Raw genomic sequence first — 16,268 nt, 5'->3', positions numbered from 1 at the left:
ATTCGCCTTTGCTTCTAAACAATAATATAATAATAATAATATATGCCATTTAGCAGACGCTTTTATCCAAAGCGACTTACAGTCATGTGTGCATACATTCTACGTATGGGTGGTCCCGGGGATTGAACCCACTACCCTGGCGTTACAAACGCCATGCTCTACCAACTGAGCTACAGAAGGACCACGTTTAAAAAAAAAAACTTTGACAAATGGCAAAGTCTACAAATCTTAAATCGGCCTGTTGTCTTTCATTAACATTTTCGATTGCGTTTTCTATTTTGTAATCTAATACCTTATAAAAACGTATTGAGCAGAAGTAAATTAAACCATGAAAACAAATATAATTTTACATATATCATAAATGATCGCGTTTTTATTTATATTATGATATGTTGAATCTCATTCAAAAATATTATGGAACATGATCCAGGAAGTAAGCGGGACTTTCATAGTTTATTACATGAATTCAGTCAATAAATTTGACCATTTAGGGTCTTGTGTACAGTAGAACACACACACTTCATTTATTCAATAAAATGTATTTGTCCCGCAACGATTCATTGGAATGTAATGTTTTGTATTACGTTGTAGGTGTTATATGATAACATAGTCCAAATCAGCACCAATAAGGGCATGCATGTACTGTAATTAATATTATTAGTCGTACAAAAGAAAGTGGACAACTTTTCATCATTTCGATAGTCACAATAAAGTGCTAATGTTCTGAACAAGCACACTATTGTATTAGTTTCACGTCAGTATTAGCTTCACAAAAGGTTGCACCCAATGCTAGTAAGATTAATTTGAGTTTTTTGAAGATTAAATATGTGCAAAACAAGTAGGAATAAATGTTAATGTTAATCTTATTGGTCGTTTAAGTCCTTTCAGTCTGTCCAATTTCTGTCTTTCCACATGTACAGTTTAGGCCTTTAAACTCCATAAACTCATTGAAGCTCAGGGTATTGTCCTCCTCAGACAAACAAGTCCCAGAAAGCCCAGAGTTTCAGTAAGCCTGTGGAGGGATCCCTGAGCTCCGCAGTGGAGATAATAACAATAGTGTCATGTCTATGTCTAATCCAGTGTAGCAGGACATGCATTCATCCAGTCTTATGCAGACTCCTTCAAAATACTGTTTTTACTTTGAAATTAAATGAATAGAGGACTCCTAAAGTGGAAGCAGAGACTAATCCGTTTTTCCAAAGGGTTACATATATGGATGTTATATAAACTGTACAGGGACATAAGGTATCAAACATTTTACTGCAGCAAAGTCTATGAACTTTCATGTAAAATCACTTTTTGTCTAGGAAGATTGTGGATGTGTCAGCGCTGCAGTGATGTACCCCACAAACTCAACAAGTGATAAACATAGAAAAGAGTGGTCAATAAGAAAAATAGGTGGTAAAAAATAAAATGTCAGAAATAAAATAAGCATTAAAAAATATATGAATTGTCCAAATCAATACAAACACTACAAGATGTTGAATGTATTCTATGAATGGTTAGACAATATTCATCTCCAGTTCTATATCCGTGATTCCAGAGCGGAGGAGAAACTCCACTGGGTAGCCGAGAAGTAGGGGAAGCTATCTGAGTCTGGACGGGAGTGTGATTCTAAGGATTTGCCGGTATGAGAGCCCGGCTGGGTTAGGAACTCCTTCACATGTCGTGGCAGTGCATGGAGCAGCCAGTCCTCCACCAGCAGACCTTCTCCATGCAGTCCTGAACAGCAGCCCAGCTCCATGGGCAGCTCTTCTAGACTGTTGCTGCGCAGGTCCAGGCGGGACAGGTGACTCAGGTTGCTTAGCCCTGGAGGCAGGGAACCCAAGGAGTTGTGGGATACATTCAGGCTCCGCAGCTCCAAACAGCGACTGAAGAGCTCTGGAGGCAGACTCTCCAGCCTGTTCCCACTCAGGTCCAGCTCGGTGAGAAATGTCAGCGCCCCTACCTCTGCTGGCAGCTCGTCCAGCAGGTTGCCAGCCAGTAGGAGGCGACGTATGTGGTGGAGGGTGAAGAGGGCTGGGGGAAGGCTCTGGAGCTGGTTGTACCCCAGGTCCAGGAGCTCCAGAGCACGCAGTACACCAACACTAGCCGGTAGGGCCAGAACACGGTTATGGGCCAGCCTGAGACAGGAGAGGCGGCGGAGGTGTGCCAGCCCTAGAAGCTCCTCCAGGGTGCGCAGGCTGTTGTGCTGCAGGTCCAGGGTGCGCAGGCTGGTGAGGGCCAGCAGGGCAGAGGGCAGGCGCTCCAGGTGGCAGTCCTGCAGCTGCAACTCGGTTAGGCCGGCCACACGCCGCAGGCCTGTCAGCACCAGCAGCCTGGAGCCCTCGTTGTGGATCTCCAGCCTCACCAGGCTCCCTGCCAACTCCCCCAGCTCCCCGGGCACACGCTGCAGCATGCCCCTCAGGACCAGCACCCGGAGGTGACGGAGCTGCCTGAGGCTTCCCAGGGCCCAGCCACGACCCACCCCGCCCTCACAGCCCAGCCGGCCAGAAAGGTGCAACTCCTGCAGGCCGCGGAGAGAGTAGACCCAGCCAGGGATCTCTGCAGCCTGGGTGAAGGTGAGGTGCAGGGCCTCCAGACGCTCCTGCAGAACCACCAGGGCACCAGGCTGCATGGCTGCAGTACAGTGGTACAAATGAAGCTCCCTGTTGTGACATATAAAACAGTTGAAGCCCCTTTGTCTAGAACACACCAAGCCAAACATTTCTATAAGTGTATATTGCATGTAGATTATTTTAATATTTGGTGGCTTCATTGTTGGCTATATGGCTCACCTGAGTGAGGTCATGTTGGCCACCTGTGCGGGGAGCTTGGCGTCTGAGATGAGCTCCAGCTTGAGCACCACTAGCTGGCTGAGGGTGAAGAGGGCGGGGGGCAGGCGCGGCAGGGCCACCAGCTGCAGCAGGGGCCGTCCCTCTGGGTCGACCGTGGTCATGGAGCGCAGCCTCTCGGCACCCCAGCGCCTCTCCAGGCTCTCCTCCAGCAGGCGTGTCTCGCTGACAGGTGACAGGAAGACGGAAAGGCGCTGGGCCAGTAGGGGGTCGTACTGGTCAGCCATGTGTAACAGGAAGGCCAGGTCATTACATAAGTCAGGGACATCCCTCATGGAGCCCAGCTCCCTCAGTTTGTTAAAGGAGTATTGACGCAGGGAGCTGAGGGGTGCGCAACCACAAACAGAGCACTGTATAGTTAACAACAAAAGTACTAAGAGTATAATATGCTGCAGACAGTAGTGGAAAAAGTACCAAATTGCCATACTCGAGTAAAAGTACCTTAATAGAAAATACCTTAATAGAAAATGAATCAAGTAAAAGTGAAAGTCACCCAGCAAAATACTACTTAAGTAAAAGTCTAAAAGTATTTGGTTTTAAATATACTTAAGTATCAATAGTAAAAGTATATGCGTATAATTTCACAGTCTTTATATTAAGCAAACCACACAGCATGATTTTCTAGTTTTTTTTCATTTACGGATAGCCAGGGGCACAGTCCAACACTCAGACTTCATTTACTAATGAAGCATTTTGGGTTTAGAGGGTCCGCCAGACCAGGTGCAGTACGGATGATCAGGGATGTTCTTTTGAGAATTGCATGAATTGGACTGTTTTCCTATCATGCTATGCATTCGTATGTAACAAGTACTTTTGGGTGTCATGGTAAAAGTACATTATTATCCGTAAGAATGAAGAGAAGTAAAAGTAAAAGTAAATAAAAAATATAAATAGTAAATTAAAGTAAACTACTTAAGTAGTACTTTAAAGTATTTTTGATTAAGTACATTATACCACTGGCTGCAGAGCAAAGCAAATTAAAATAGATGGGAAAATAAAATGCAAATTACAGTCACAACACTCATAAACATTTTGCCACTAATCTGCAATCCAGACCTGTGGAGGATCCAGCTGAAGGTGTAGATGCTCAGCAGGCCAAAGAGCCCCACCAGGCTGACGTAGGCCAGCAGCAACTTGTGGAGGACAGAGGCCAGGGCATGGGTACACTCAAAGGCACTGTAGCCAGTCAGGGCGTGGGCCTGGGGTAGGCAGGTGTGGGTGAATGAGATGGAGCTCATCAGAGGGGTGGTGTAGCCCACTATCAGCACCACCAGCAGCACCTTGAACACCGTCTGGGCCAAGTACACCTACAGCAGGAGAGAGGAGAAAACAGGGATAGTGAATGTGAAAGTGTGTTATGGTAAACAGAAACATCAAAAAAAGAGTTCAGACACATTCAGTAAATGACCCCTGACCTTGTAGATGACTTCAGAGTTCTCACAGTGGGAGCGGAAGCGGCGCACCCTCTCGAACAGTGCCCTGGCCTGCTCCCCGTCACTCCGGTCCAAACTGGCAACCTGCCGTGAACCATCCAGCACCACAGGGGATTTAGAAGCCGGGACATGGGCCCGGGACAGAGACATGGTGGACAGGGAGGAGGTCCGGGAGAGAGTGGAGGGGCAGGGCGAGGGAGGGGCGGCAGTGGACGCACTATCCGATCTCACCAGCAGGGGGCTGTCTGTGCCCGAGTCCAGGCTGGACTGGCGGTTGCGGGGTACAGGGGGTGAAGACAGGAGAGTAGGAGGAGGCGTTTGGAGATCCTGGGGGCCTGTCTCTTCCCCTCCCTCCTCCTGGCGGGCGGCATGGGACAGGGCGCGGGAGGTCCAGGGAGACTCACAGCACTTGGCCAGGATGGTCAGGAAGTGCTCTATGCGGGCGGAGGTGAGAGGGAAGTGGAACCAGAAGCATCCACTGGCCAATAGCACCAGGGACTGGAGTAGAGCCACATAGGGGAAGAAGCGGGAGTACCAGGGCAGGGCCTCGTGGTAGCACACCTGGCTAATGTAGACATACTGCTGGTAGTCCAGGTGGGTGCGTCTGCCCCTAGCAGGGGTCCAAGGGCTGGCTGGTAGGGGGGAAGGTTTGGTGGGGGGCCTGTTAGGGGGGTGGGGTTGAGGTACGGCACCACTGCTGGAGGAGGTGTTCTGGTTAGTAGGGGTGGTAGTGAGGTCCAGGGGAGACACACCACCCTGTCTCGAGATAGCAACAGGGTGCCTGACAACACAGATACCATGAGCATCAGCACCACCAGGTACTCCATGAAGACCTCCCACCAGGGCTTCAGCAGCTTGGAGCTGCCCTGACGCTCACTCAGAGAGGCCAGCTCTGACAGGCTGAACATGGCTTATGCTGGGTAAAGAACTGACTAACAAAATGGTGGAATAGTGATTCTGCTATCACTAACTCCAATGCTTATTGTGCCAGGATCCAGACCTGAAAGGAATCAGTTGCAGCCCTCCAGTGGGACCAGACCCAACATTTAAAAAACACGGGTGTAGGAGATTTGACTGTTGGGACAGAGACAAGATAATCTGAAAAGGAAGTGAGATGAAAAAGTGCACTTTATAGAAGACAGACTATTTACAAGACTGGCCTCCAATTCAGTCCATTACGTTTTTCCCCAAACAACAAGTCTTGTGGTTTAGAACTGTTACAGAGAGCGTTGTTGAACAAAGTTAAAAGTGGTTACCCTACCCCGCTGAAAGATAATATGATTCAAAACCACTTGTTTAATATAGTTTAAGGTAATAGGGTAATATGTGACATGTCGTTGACTGTAGATTTAACTGAATGAGAGGACGTTTCTGGTTCCTGGTTGTCTTCTTCATCCCCCTGACACACACGGCCATATATTAGGCAGTAGTCTAGTCAGTATACCAGTGTGCCCTGGTTATGACAGGCAGGGCCATATATTAGGCAGTAGTCTAGTCAGTATACCAGTGTGCCCTGGTTATGACAGGCAGGGCCATATATTAGGCAGTAGTCTAGTCAGTATACCAGTGTGCCCTGGTTATGACAGGCAGGGCCATATATTAGGCATTAGTCTAGTCAGTATACCAGTGTGCCCTGGTTATGACAGGCAGGGCCATATATTAGGCAGTAGTCTAGTCAGTATACCAGTGTGCCCTGGTTATGACAGGCAGGGCCATATATTAGGCAGTAGTCTAGTCAGTATACCAGTGTGCCCTGGTTATGACAGGCAGGGCCATATATAAGGCAGTAGTCTAGTCAGTATACCAGTGTGCCCTGGTTATGACAGGCAGGGCCATATATTAGGCAGTAGTCTAGTCAGTATACCAGTGTGCCCTGGTTATGACAGGCAGGGCCATATATTAGGCAGTAGTCTAGTCAGTATACCAGTGTGCCCTGGTTATGACAGGCAGGGCCATATATAAGGCATTAGTCTAGTCAGTATACCAGTGTGCCCTGGTTATGACAGGCAGGGCCATATATAAGGCAGTAGTCTAGTCAGTATACCAGTGTGCCCTGGTTATGACAGGCAGGGTCATATATAAGGCAGTAGTCTAGTCAGTATACCAGTGTGCCCTGGTTATGACAGGCAGGGCCATATATAAGGCAGTAGTCTAGTCAGTATACCAGTGTGCCCTGGTTATGACAGGCAGGGCCATATATTAGGCAGTAGTCTAGTCAGTATACCAGTGTGCCCTGGTTATGACAGGCAGGGCCATATATTAGGCAGTAGTCTAGTCAGTATACCAGTGTGCCCTGGTTATGACAGGCAGGGCCATATATTAGGCAATAGTCTAGTCAGTATACCAGTGTGCCCTCGTTATGACAGGCAGGGCCATATATTAGGCAGTAGTCTAGTCAGTATACCAGTGTGCCCTGGTTATGACAGGCAGGGCCATATATTAGGCAGTAGTCTAGTCAGTATACCAGTGTGCCCTGGTTATGACAGGCAGGGTACGCTCGAGGAAGAGTGTCCTACAGAATATTGGAAGTGTCATTCGCATTGTGTTACACATTTATGTGAGTTTGACATTGGAATGCAATATTTCAGTAGCCAATATTCAGGCTAAGATTTGCATTTAAAGTTAATCAGTTACTAAATCAGATGCCTTAATTATTCTCAAGAGTTGTTAAATAACACAATGCAAAAATAGTAAAACTTACCTGCAACCACAGCACGTTTGTCAGACAGGTTTTTCTTTCACAAAAACGTGTTCTTGTCTGTATGCTGCTCAAACGGTGTCTAGAAAAACAACAGTGAATTGCGCGGTGCATCGCTCTGGGGTGACTAGTCCGGTGCGTTCCGGTTCTCTCAAGAATGAAACTTCATAAAAAACTTTTTCTGTTGCGGGCGGTGACTGGTGCTGAGAGTGGAGCGCCGCAGCAGTGGTGACAAACACGGGGTTTTGGCTCTTTAACGGTTGTCATGACGAAGTGAGGTGTTGAGAAGAAATCTAATTAATTTCAGCCCAGTCCGTAGCCAAAGCCTTTTATTGCAATAGAAGGCTCTGTCTGTAGCCTAGTCCTACTCCCCTCCAAAAAGTATTATTACAAACAAACAACATATTAAATAATAATTTACTACAAAAAATATACAGTGTCTTTTGTGCTTATTTATTTCACCCTGGCTGGCACATGTTTCCTATTACAGTAGCTTTATAGGCTTACAATTTGTATAATGAGACTCAAATAAACCGAAGAGATGAAGGCTATTGTTCAGCTGCCCGGGCCGGGGAGATGAAGCCTTAATGAGCTGTTTAGCTGAGCTAAATATAATTCAAATGACAATGCATCACATTTCTTGTGAGATTAGTATTAATAGTGCATGGTCCTTTTTAAATAAACCTAATAAATAAATAAAATAAACGTATTACTTTTTCGAACAATCAATGGACATATGGAGACGAATGAGCGGGAGGACCGCTGTCAATCAAGGGTCAGCGCTATCAGGGATCCTTGGGACATACACCATTGAAGTTGACATGTGAAAGGGTAAGGGTAAGGGTAAGGGTTAGGTTATGGGTTAAGGTTAGGGTATGGGTTAAGGTTAGGGTTGAGGTTTAGGGTAGTGATCGCACTGCCAGTCAATCAAGTAGGCCAGAGCGCGCAGCGAGCCGATTATGACGTGTCCTGGGCTCCTTCTACGCAACAATGTAAATAACGTTGTAATTGCCGTCTTCAACACAGTGACTCATATGCAAAGATTCACTTGCTCTTGCAACATCTGATTTTACAGACTGCGACAATTACTGTAGCCTATGATTGCAAGACTCCGGTAAGTAGAAGGCTATTTATATCTGTGATAAACTGCCTGGTTTTAGTCAATAGGCCTATTTGTTTAAAAGTAGGCTAATTTGAAATCAATAAATAAATCTCACTTGCCCCCCTCTCAGTCATGCCTAGGAGAAGCGCGAGGCTAGTAACCGGAGGGTACTATAACCAATCCTCCGATGATGTGTCTTCCTCCTGCATCTCCTACAGGGAGAGCCCCGTCAGGTGATTGATTATGTGTATGAGTTCATCTTGCGTGTGATCTTTTTTGTATTGAACGGTAGTGTTAGAACAGTGTTAAAACTGTGTGTGTCCCTCTCAGGGTTTTCAATAAGAAGAGAACTGGGGGACATAAGGATTCTTCCCGATCCAGTCAGGCCAGCAGCACTGTCAGTGCCACCAACTTCACCAATGAGCGAAACATCAATGCTGATGACATTGGTACTGCAGACATTACTTCCTGTCTTAGCTAGTTGGTGTTCACGTTGCCAACCTCTTAGCCCCTTGTGTCGACTAGTCGCCTGGTCTGAGATCTGTTTGTTCTGTCCTTCCAACTCCTGTGGTCATTGTCACGCCATGGCAATTGGAGTTGGCAAGACAACATAAACAGATCTGTGATCAGGCCTACCCTCTAACCCCATTGCTTGGATTAGACATTTGTGTCAGTCTGAAATAATTGGATATGTATACACAATATACTGTATATGTCTAAAATACTCAACCTCCCTTATCTCCCTCTCTCTGCCTCTCCCCTCTCCCTCCCTATGTCAGATTTGGCTCCGACATTGAGGGTCACCCAGAGAAGGCAGACCTTCCTGTCTCCTTCTAGTGTGGCCCCCAGTGTGGCCCTGGAGCCCAGCCTGAGCTTCTCAAGCATGAGCTACAGCTCTGGCTACTGCTCTGAAGAGCCACAAAGGCCTAGGACATGCTCCAGCAGGAGCTTCTCTAGTGGAATTGGCACAAGGACCGATGCTATTTTCAGTGAGTGCAATGTGTATGTGTTTGTGTACGAGAGACAACATTAGAGACAGCTGGTCTCTATACTGATAGTTTGTTAGCATTAGCTGAGCGTTAGCTTTTCTCTCTGCTTGTGCCTTGTTTGTTAGCATTAGTATTAGCTTTTGCCCAATGTGTTTCCCCCTGTAGCCCGTTCATGGTTGCCTTCCTGGTTGCCTTTCTGGTTTGCCATCCTGCTCTTCCTCCTCCCCTTTCTTCTGACCTTCGGTGAGTGCTACATCACATGTTTACACATCTAAATGTCCTCCTACTCAACTAGATGTCCTCTGTGTAACTAGTACTACAATGTCTTCCCAGCAGTATTCCTGTTTTCGACTGCATTCCCCACCATGAACCTTAATCTGATGACCCGACCGACTCAACCTGACCCTCGACCTGATCTGACTCAAAAGACTAGGGTAAGGACCTGTTTTTCATCTGTCTAATACTTCACCCAATCAATGTATGCATTGAAGTTACGAGCCTGATTGTCCAATAAGGACTTGTTGAATCTCTTTCTACAGCATGGAACTCCTATCATGAATTCAGCTTTCGAAATGCAAATGGATACTATACTGGTGAGAGAGAGAGAAAGTGAGAGAGGGGGGAATAGGTACCGAAAATAGGTTGGGGTCAATTCTATTTTAATTCCATCATTTCAGGGAAGTACACTAAAATTCCAATTCCTAGTCTCTTATGCTTTTCAATTCTGAACATTTTTAATTTAAATTGGAGTTTGGTTCACTTTCTCAATTGACTAGAATTTAAATGGAATTGACCTCAATCATGATGGACATGTTGCATGTGTGTGTGTGTGTTGCAGGGAGAGATTGAAATGATGAAACAGCAAGAAAACCAGCAACAGGACATTTCCGAGGTGAGACACGTCAATCTAACCCGTTAAATAGACATACCTTCAAAGTTTAAAAACACTGCCCAATGTTGTGTTTCGTCCAATATTCTTTAATTTAGGTGTCAATAATTGCCTCTCAGGAAGGAATGAAGACAATTGAATTGAATTGAATTGAGTTTGTCTTCCCCTATAGATGTTACAAAGAATGAGTAAGGACCTGAGGGGTGTGAAGACCGAGTTTGACGACATGAGAGTGAGGGTGGACAGGTGAGTGTGTGCCAGTCCTGAAACAAGCTCAGTGCCTTGCCCCTAGCTCCTAGCCCCTAACCCCTAGCTCCTACTCCTGAAAGGTATGTTGTTTTCTATTCTACAAGACAAACCTCTCCCAAAATGGAAAATAAAGTTGTATTGTATTGTCTCTAGTGTGGACTTTGAGAGTGTGAGCTTTGATCGTCGCCTGGATCAGGAAGCTACAGAGTTCAGCAAGCAGGTGGCTGATCTACAAGAACACCTACTCTTTACTAGAGGAAGAGTTAGGGCCCTGGAGGACATCAGCGACACGGTAACACACACACACACACACACACACACACACACACACACACACACACACACACACACACACACACACACACACACACACACACACACACACACACACTTTATTTCATAATATATGTGATCTCTCTGTTTCTGTAGCTGCAGCATCAGGTGACCTCTATAAAGAACCAGCCTCCTCCCACTCTGACACCAACCAACACACACCTGACCCCTGAGTTCATAGAGGCCATGGGCAAATGGCTCAGAGATAGATTGTCCCAGGTACAGTGGCTTCCGAAAGTATTCACCTCCCTTGGCAATTTTCCTATTTTGTTGCCTTACAACCTGGAATTAAAATAGATTTGGGGGGTTGTATAATTTGATTTACACATCCTGCCTACCACTTTGAAGAAGCAAAATATTTATTTATTGTGAAACAGACAAAGTCAATACTTTGTAGAGCCACCTTTAGCAGCAATTACAACTGCAAGTCTCTTGGGGTATGTCTCTATAAGCTTGGCACATCTAGCCCGCTGGGATTTTTGCTCATTCTTCAAGGCAAAACTGCTCCGGCTCCTTCAAGTTGGATGGGTTCCGCTGGTGTACAGCAATATTTAAGTCATACCACAGATTCTCAAATGGATTGAGGTCTGGGCTTTGACTTGGCCATTCCAAGATATTTAAATGTTTCCTCTTAAACCACTCAAGTGTTGCTTTAGCAGTATAATTAGGGCCATTGTCTTGCTGGAAGGTGAATCTCCATCCCAGTCTCAAATCTCTGGAAGACTGAAACAGGTTTTCCTCAATAATTTCCCTGTATTTTGCACCATCCATCATTCCTTCAATTCTGACCAGTTTCCCAGTCATTGCAGATTAAACACATCCACACAGCATGATGCTGCCACCAGCATGCTTCACTGTGGGGATGATATTCTCGGGGTGATGAGAGGTGTTGGGTTTGCGCCAGACATAAGAGTTTTCCTTGATGGCCTAAAAGCTACATTTTTGTCTAATCTGATCAAACTTCCATAAGTTTGAGGAGTCTCCCACATGCCTTTTGGCGAACACCAAACGTGTTTGCTTATTTTTTTCTTTAAGCAATGGCTTTTTTTCTGGCCACTCTTCCGTAAAGCCCAGCACTGTGAAGAGTACGGCTTAAATTTGGCCAATGGACAGATTCTCCAATCTCTGCTGTGGAGCTTTGCAGCTCCTTCAGGGTTATCTTTGGGGCCTTTCGGAACAGGTGTATATATACTGGGATCATGTGACACTTTGATTGCACACAGGTGGACTTTATTTAACTAATTATGTGACTTCTGAAGGTAATTGGTTGTACCATATCATATTTAGTGGCTTCATAGCAAAGGGTGTGAATACATATGCACAAACCACTTTTCCATTTTTTTTATTTTTTGAAATAAGTTTTTTTTTTCTCATTTCACTTCACCAATTTGGACTATTTGGTGTATGTCCATGACATGAAATCCAAATAAAAATCTATTTAAATTACAGGTTGTAATGCAACAAAATAGGAAAAACGCCAAGGGGATGAATACTTTTGCAAGGCACTGTAGATGTTTAATTTTTGGGATATTTTGTATTATGAAAAATGAACATGAAATGTGATAGAATTGTGTGTAAATGTATGCTTGTGTGTGTCAGGATGAGAGACAGGATGTGAAACAGGTGGTGAAAGACTGCAGTCGTCCACTGGCTGACAAAATGCCCAACTTCGCACTCGAGTCCCAAGGTTTGTGACTGATCGCTTTTCTGGGGGGGCACATTTTAAAAACCTACATATATATATTTCACCTTTATTTAACCAGGTAAGCTAGTTGAGAACAAGTTTTAATTTACTTTTTTGCAACCCATGTTACACCTGGAATAAACAAGCGTATGTACTGTCAAGACCGGGTTACAAACTCGGGTCTCCGGTGTGAGAAACAGTCTCTTAGCAAACTGAGCCACTAATAGTCGGCAGAACCCAGAAGATGAGGCAGACACAGCAGTACTTGAGACTGGTTTAATAAAGTAAAAAGGAAAGCTCTTCAGGCAAAAATATAAATCCACAACATCAAAAGTAATTCTAAGAGAAAAGGGTAAAAAGCACAATGGGGGCATCTAGTGGCCAAAACCGGAACAATCCTGACACATACAGTCAATAACACAATAGATAAAAAGGAAGTCTATATACAGTGTGTGCAAATGACATAAAATAAATCTGTTCCCAAGTATTCCCACGCATAATAGAGACACGTGATCGTATACCAATGTAAGCAAGGTTTGAAGTGATCATGTTTTTGTCAAATATTATATCTGTTTGGAATTATTTTATGTTCCAGCCCCTCGCTCATCCGCTCACAAAAAAATCTGCCCACGGCTGAATCTAGTTCATGATCCCTGGTATAGACTATATTATTGAATATGCTCAGAGCTCACTGCGTGTGTGTCTGTGTGTGTGTGTAGGTGCCAGCATTGTAACCAGTCGTTGCTCTGAGACATATAAGACCGGTTCGACCCGAGTGAGTTTCCTGGGAATTCCCCTGTGGTCTCCATCAGAGAGCCCCCGGACTGTAATTCAGGTAAGTACCTCTCTCTCTCTCTCTCTCTGCGTGTGTGTCTGTCTCTCTTCCTCTCTCCTGCCTCACTCCTCTACTCACACTTTCTCACCCTCCGTCTGTCTCTCTCCTTCCTTTGTAAACTGTAATGTAATGTGACCATGATTGAATGCACTTTAAAGATCACTGTTAGCCTGACACGCCTCTGTCTTGCTTCCCCCTACTCTTCCCTTTCTCTCCTCTCCAAAGGGCCAGCTGGTGCAGCCTGGTAAGTGTTGGCCTTTCCACGGGGCCCAGGGCACCATGACTGTGGCTCTGTCTCACCCTGTCCACGTCACCCACGTTACCATGGAGCACATCTCCACTGCCGTCTCTCCCACTGGACACATAGACAGCGCTCCTAAGGACTTTGCCGTCTACGTGAGTCACCTCTGACCCCTGTATATTTGATCATAACCACACAGGAATGTTTTTGGAGTGTTATGCTGAGTACCTTTAAATAACTCTCTGTCTGTCTGTCTGTCTGTCTGTCTGTCTGTCTGTCTGTCTGTCTGTCTGTCTGTCTGTCTGTCTGTCTGTCTGTCTGTCTGTAGGGCATAACTACTGACAGTGAAGAGGGAACCCTGCTCGGGACTTTCATGTTTAACCAAGCTGGGGATCCTATCCAGACATTTAAACTGCCTGTGAGTCAGACACTAACAAAGACATATTAGAGATACACATGGTAGAGACCCACTGGGCACACACTGGTTGAATCAACATTGTTTAAACGTCATTTCAATAAAATTATGTTGAACCAAAGTGGAATAGACATTGACTTGACATCTGTGCCCTGTGGGGATACACATGGTAGAGATACAGATAACATGATTCCAGACATTGACACAGATTATTTCAATTTCATTTGGCTCTAAGCAGTTTAACTTTTGGGGTGATTGTTTGTGCAACAGGCGGGCTGATATAATCATTTTGACGCTTTTATTATAACAGTGGACTTCTCTCTCTCAGAACCCTAACCGTGTCTATCGTTATGTGGAGCTCCGTATCATCAGCAACTGGGGTCACCAGGACTACACATGTGTGTATCGCTTCCGGGTTCACGGCAAGATGCCTTCTGCGTGAGACAGATCCGCTGTCCACCCCAACCCCAGTGTGTGTGTCATCCAACCCAATAATATCTTATTTTCCATACTGGAGCGTATATTTTGCCTCTAGCAAATATGTAAATCTAAATAAAATCTCTTTTTGGTCGATTCTGGGGTGATTTAATGTGTACAAACTCACATATATATATATACATTTACATTTTACATTTAAGTCATTTAGCAGACGCTCTTATCCAGAGCGACTTACAAATTGGTGCATTCACCTTATGACATCCAGTGGAACAGCCACTTTACAATAGTGCATCTAAATCTTTTAAGGGGGGTGAGAAGGATTACTTTATCCTATCCTAGGTATTCCTTAAAGAGGTGGGGTTTCAGGTGTCTCCGGAAGGTGGTGATTGACTCCGCTGTCCTGGCGTCGTGAGGGAGTTTGTTCCACCATTGGGGGCCAGAGCAGCGAACAGTTTTGACTGGGCTGAGCGGGAACTGTACTTCCTCAGTGGTAGGGAGGCGAGCAGGCCAGAGGTGGATGAACGCAGTGCCCTTGTTTGGGTGTAGGGCCTGATCAGAGCCTGGAGGTACTGAGGTGCCGTTCCCCTCACAGCTCCGTAGGCAAGCACCATGGTCTTGTAGCGGATGCGAGCTTCAACTGGAAGCCAGTGGAGAGAGCGGAGGAGCGGGGTGACGTGAGAGAACTTGGGAAGGTTGAACACCAGACGGGCTGCGGCGTTCTGGATGAGTTGTAGGGTTTAATGGCACAGGCAGGGAGCCCAGCCAACAGCGAGTTGCAGTAATCCAGACGGGAGATGACAAGTGCCTGGATTAGGACCTGCGCCGCTTCCTGTGTGAGGCAGGGTCGTACTCTGCGGATGTTGTAGAGCATGAACCTACAGGAACGGGCCACCGCCTTGATGTTAGTTGAGAACGACAGGGTGTTGTCCAGGATCACGCCAAGGTTCTTAGCGCTCTGGGAGGAGGACACAATGGAGTTGTCAACCGTGATGGCGAGATCCGGGAGGAAGAGCAGCTCCGTCTTGCCGAGGTTCAGCTTGAGGTGGTGATCCGTCATCCACACTGATATGTCTGCCAGACATGCAGAGATGCGATTCACCACCTGGTCATCAGAAGGAGGAAAGGAGAAGATTAATTGTGTGTTGTCTGCATAGCAATGATAGGAGAGACCATGTGAGGTTATGACAGAGCCAAGTGACTTGGTGTATAGCGAGAATAGGAGAGGGCCTAGAACAGAGCCCTGGGGACACCAGTGGTGAGAGCGCGTGGTGAGGAGACAGATTCTCGCCACGCCACCTGGTAGGAGCGACCTGTCAGGTAGGACGCAATCCAAGCGTGGGCCGCGCCGGAGATGCCCAACTCGGAGAGGGTGGAGAGGAGGATCTGATGGTTCACAGTATCGAAGGCAGCCGATAGGTCTAGAAGGATGAGAGCAGAGGAGAGAGAGTTAGCTTTAGCGGTGCGGAGCGCCTCCGTGATACAGAGAAGAGCAGTCTCAGTTGAATGACTAGTCTTGAAACCTGACTGATTTGGATCATTCTGAGAGAGACAGCGGGAGAGCTGGCCAAGGACGGCACGTTCAAGAGTTTTGGAGAGAAAAGAAAGAAGGGATACTGGTCTGTAGTTGTTGACATCGGAGGGATCGAGTGTAGGTTTTTTCAGAAGGGGTGCAACTCTCGCTCTCTTGAAGACGGAAGGGACGTAGCCAGCGGTCAGGGATGAGTTGATGAGCGAGGTGAGGTAAGGGAGAAGGTCTCCGGAAATGGTCTGGAGAAGAGAGGAGGGGATAGGGTCGAGCGGGCAGGTTGTTGGGCGGCCGGCCGTCACAAGACGCGAGATTTCATCTGGAGAGAGAGGGGAGAAAGAGGTCAGAGCACCGGGTAGGGCAGTGTGAGCAGAACCAGCGGTGTCGTTTGACTTAGCAAACGAGGATCGGATGTCATCGACCTTCTTTTCAAAATGGTTGACAAAGTCATCTCCAGAGAGGGAGGAGGGGGGGGGGGAGGAGGATTCAGGAGGGAGGAGAAGGTGGCAAAGAGCTTCCTAGGGTTAGAGGCAGATGCTTGGAATTTAGAGTGGTAGAAAGTGGCTTTAGCAGCAGAGACAGAGGAGGAAAATGTAGAGAGGA

The 16,268-nt window shown here is 46.3% G+C and overlaps 2 protein-coding genes across 4 annotated transcripts; one reads left to right on the top strand and one right to left on the bottom strand.

Moving 5' to 3' along the window:
• Window positions 1-434: 434 nt before the first annotated feature.
• On the bottom strand, window positions 435-8,201 carry LOC118384613 (volume-regulated anion channel subunit LRRC8D-like). The gene is made up of 5 exons (XM_052490272.1): window positions 8,183-8,201; window positions 4,250-5,133; window positions 3,891-4,141; window positions 2,778-3,155; window positions 435-2,648 (listed from the first exon to the last, which is right to left on the bottom strand). The coding sequence occupies exons 1-5, from the start codon at window positions 8,199-8,201 to the stop codon at window positions 1,526-1,528; spliced, it is 2,655 nt and encodes an 884-aa protein (XP_052346232.1). The 3' UTR covers window positions 435-1,525.
• LOC118383349 (SUN domain-containing protein 2-like) lies at window positions 7,428-14,269 on the top strand. Of its 3 annotated transcripts, none has more exons than XM_052491267.1 (16): window positions 7,724-8,079; window positions 8,198-8,300; window positions 8,398-8,516; window positions 8,847-9,056; window positions 9,222-9,299; window positions 9,390-9,490; window positions 9,596-9,649; window positions 9,895-9,948; window positions 10,118-10,191; window positions 10,348-10,486; window positions 10,624-10,746; window positions 12,127-12,214; window positions 12,931-13,046; window positions 13,272-13,442; window positions 13,616-13,705; window positions 14,031-14,269. In XM_052491267.1, the coding sequence occupies exons 2-16, from the start codon at window positions 8,200-8,202 to the stop codon at window positions 14,142-14,144; spliced, it is 1,632 nt and encodes a 543-aa protein (XP_052347227.1). In that variant the 5' UTR covers window positions 7,724-8,079; window positions 8,198-8,199; the 3' UTR covers window positions 14,145-14,269. The 3 variants fall into 3 exon arrangements, with proteins under 3 accessions (XP_052347229.1, XP_052347227.1, XP_052347228.1); XM_052491268.1 differs by having other exon boundaries at window positions 7,725-8,079; window positions 9,393-9,490; XM_052491269.1 differs by lacking the exon at window positions 10,624-10,746 and having other exon boundaries at window positions 7,428-8,079.
• The last annotated feature ends 1,999 nt before the right edge of the window (window positions 14,270-16,268 follow it).

The sequence above is a fragment of the Oncorhynchus keta genome, chromosome 32, assembly GCF_023373465.1.
Source record: "Oncorhynchus keta strain PuntledgeMale-10-30-2019 chromosome 32, Oket_V2, whole genome shotgun sequence".
NCBI classification, from domain to species: Eukaryota; Metazoa; Chordata; class Actinopteri; order Salmoniformes; family Salmonidae; genus Oncorhynchus; species Oncorhynchus keta.
Note: the sequence above shows the minus strand (reverse complement) of the source record. Positions and strands in the feature narration are given on the sequence as shown.

Bases quoted from the DNA above. Each gene is read 5' to 3' on its own strand.
- LOC118384613 (XM_052490272.1), bottom strand. The intron at 4,142-4,249 runs GTCAGGGGTCAT...CTCCTGCTGTAG, and splicing joins ACTCTGAAGTCATCTACAAG to GTGTACTTGGCCCAGACGGT. The intron at 2,649-2,777 runs GTGAGCCATATA...ATGTCACAACAG, and splicing joins GCCAACATGACCTCACTCAG to GGAGCTTCATTTGTACCACT.
- LOC118383349 (XM_052491267.1), top strand. From the start codon at position 8,200: ATGCCTAGGAGAAGCGCGAGGCTAGTAACCGGAGGGTACTATAACCAA. The intron at 9,057-9,221 runs GTGAGTGCAATG...TTCCCCCTGTAG, and splicing joins AAGGACCGATGCTATTTTCA to CCCGTTCATGGTTGCCTTCC. The intron at 10,747-12,126 runs GTACAGTGGCTT...TGTGTGTGTCAG, and splicing joins TCAGAGATAGATTGTCCCAG to GATGAGAGACAGGATGTGAA.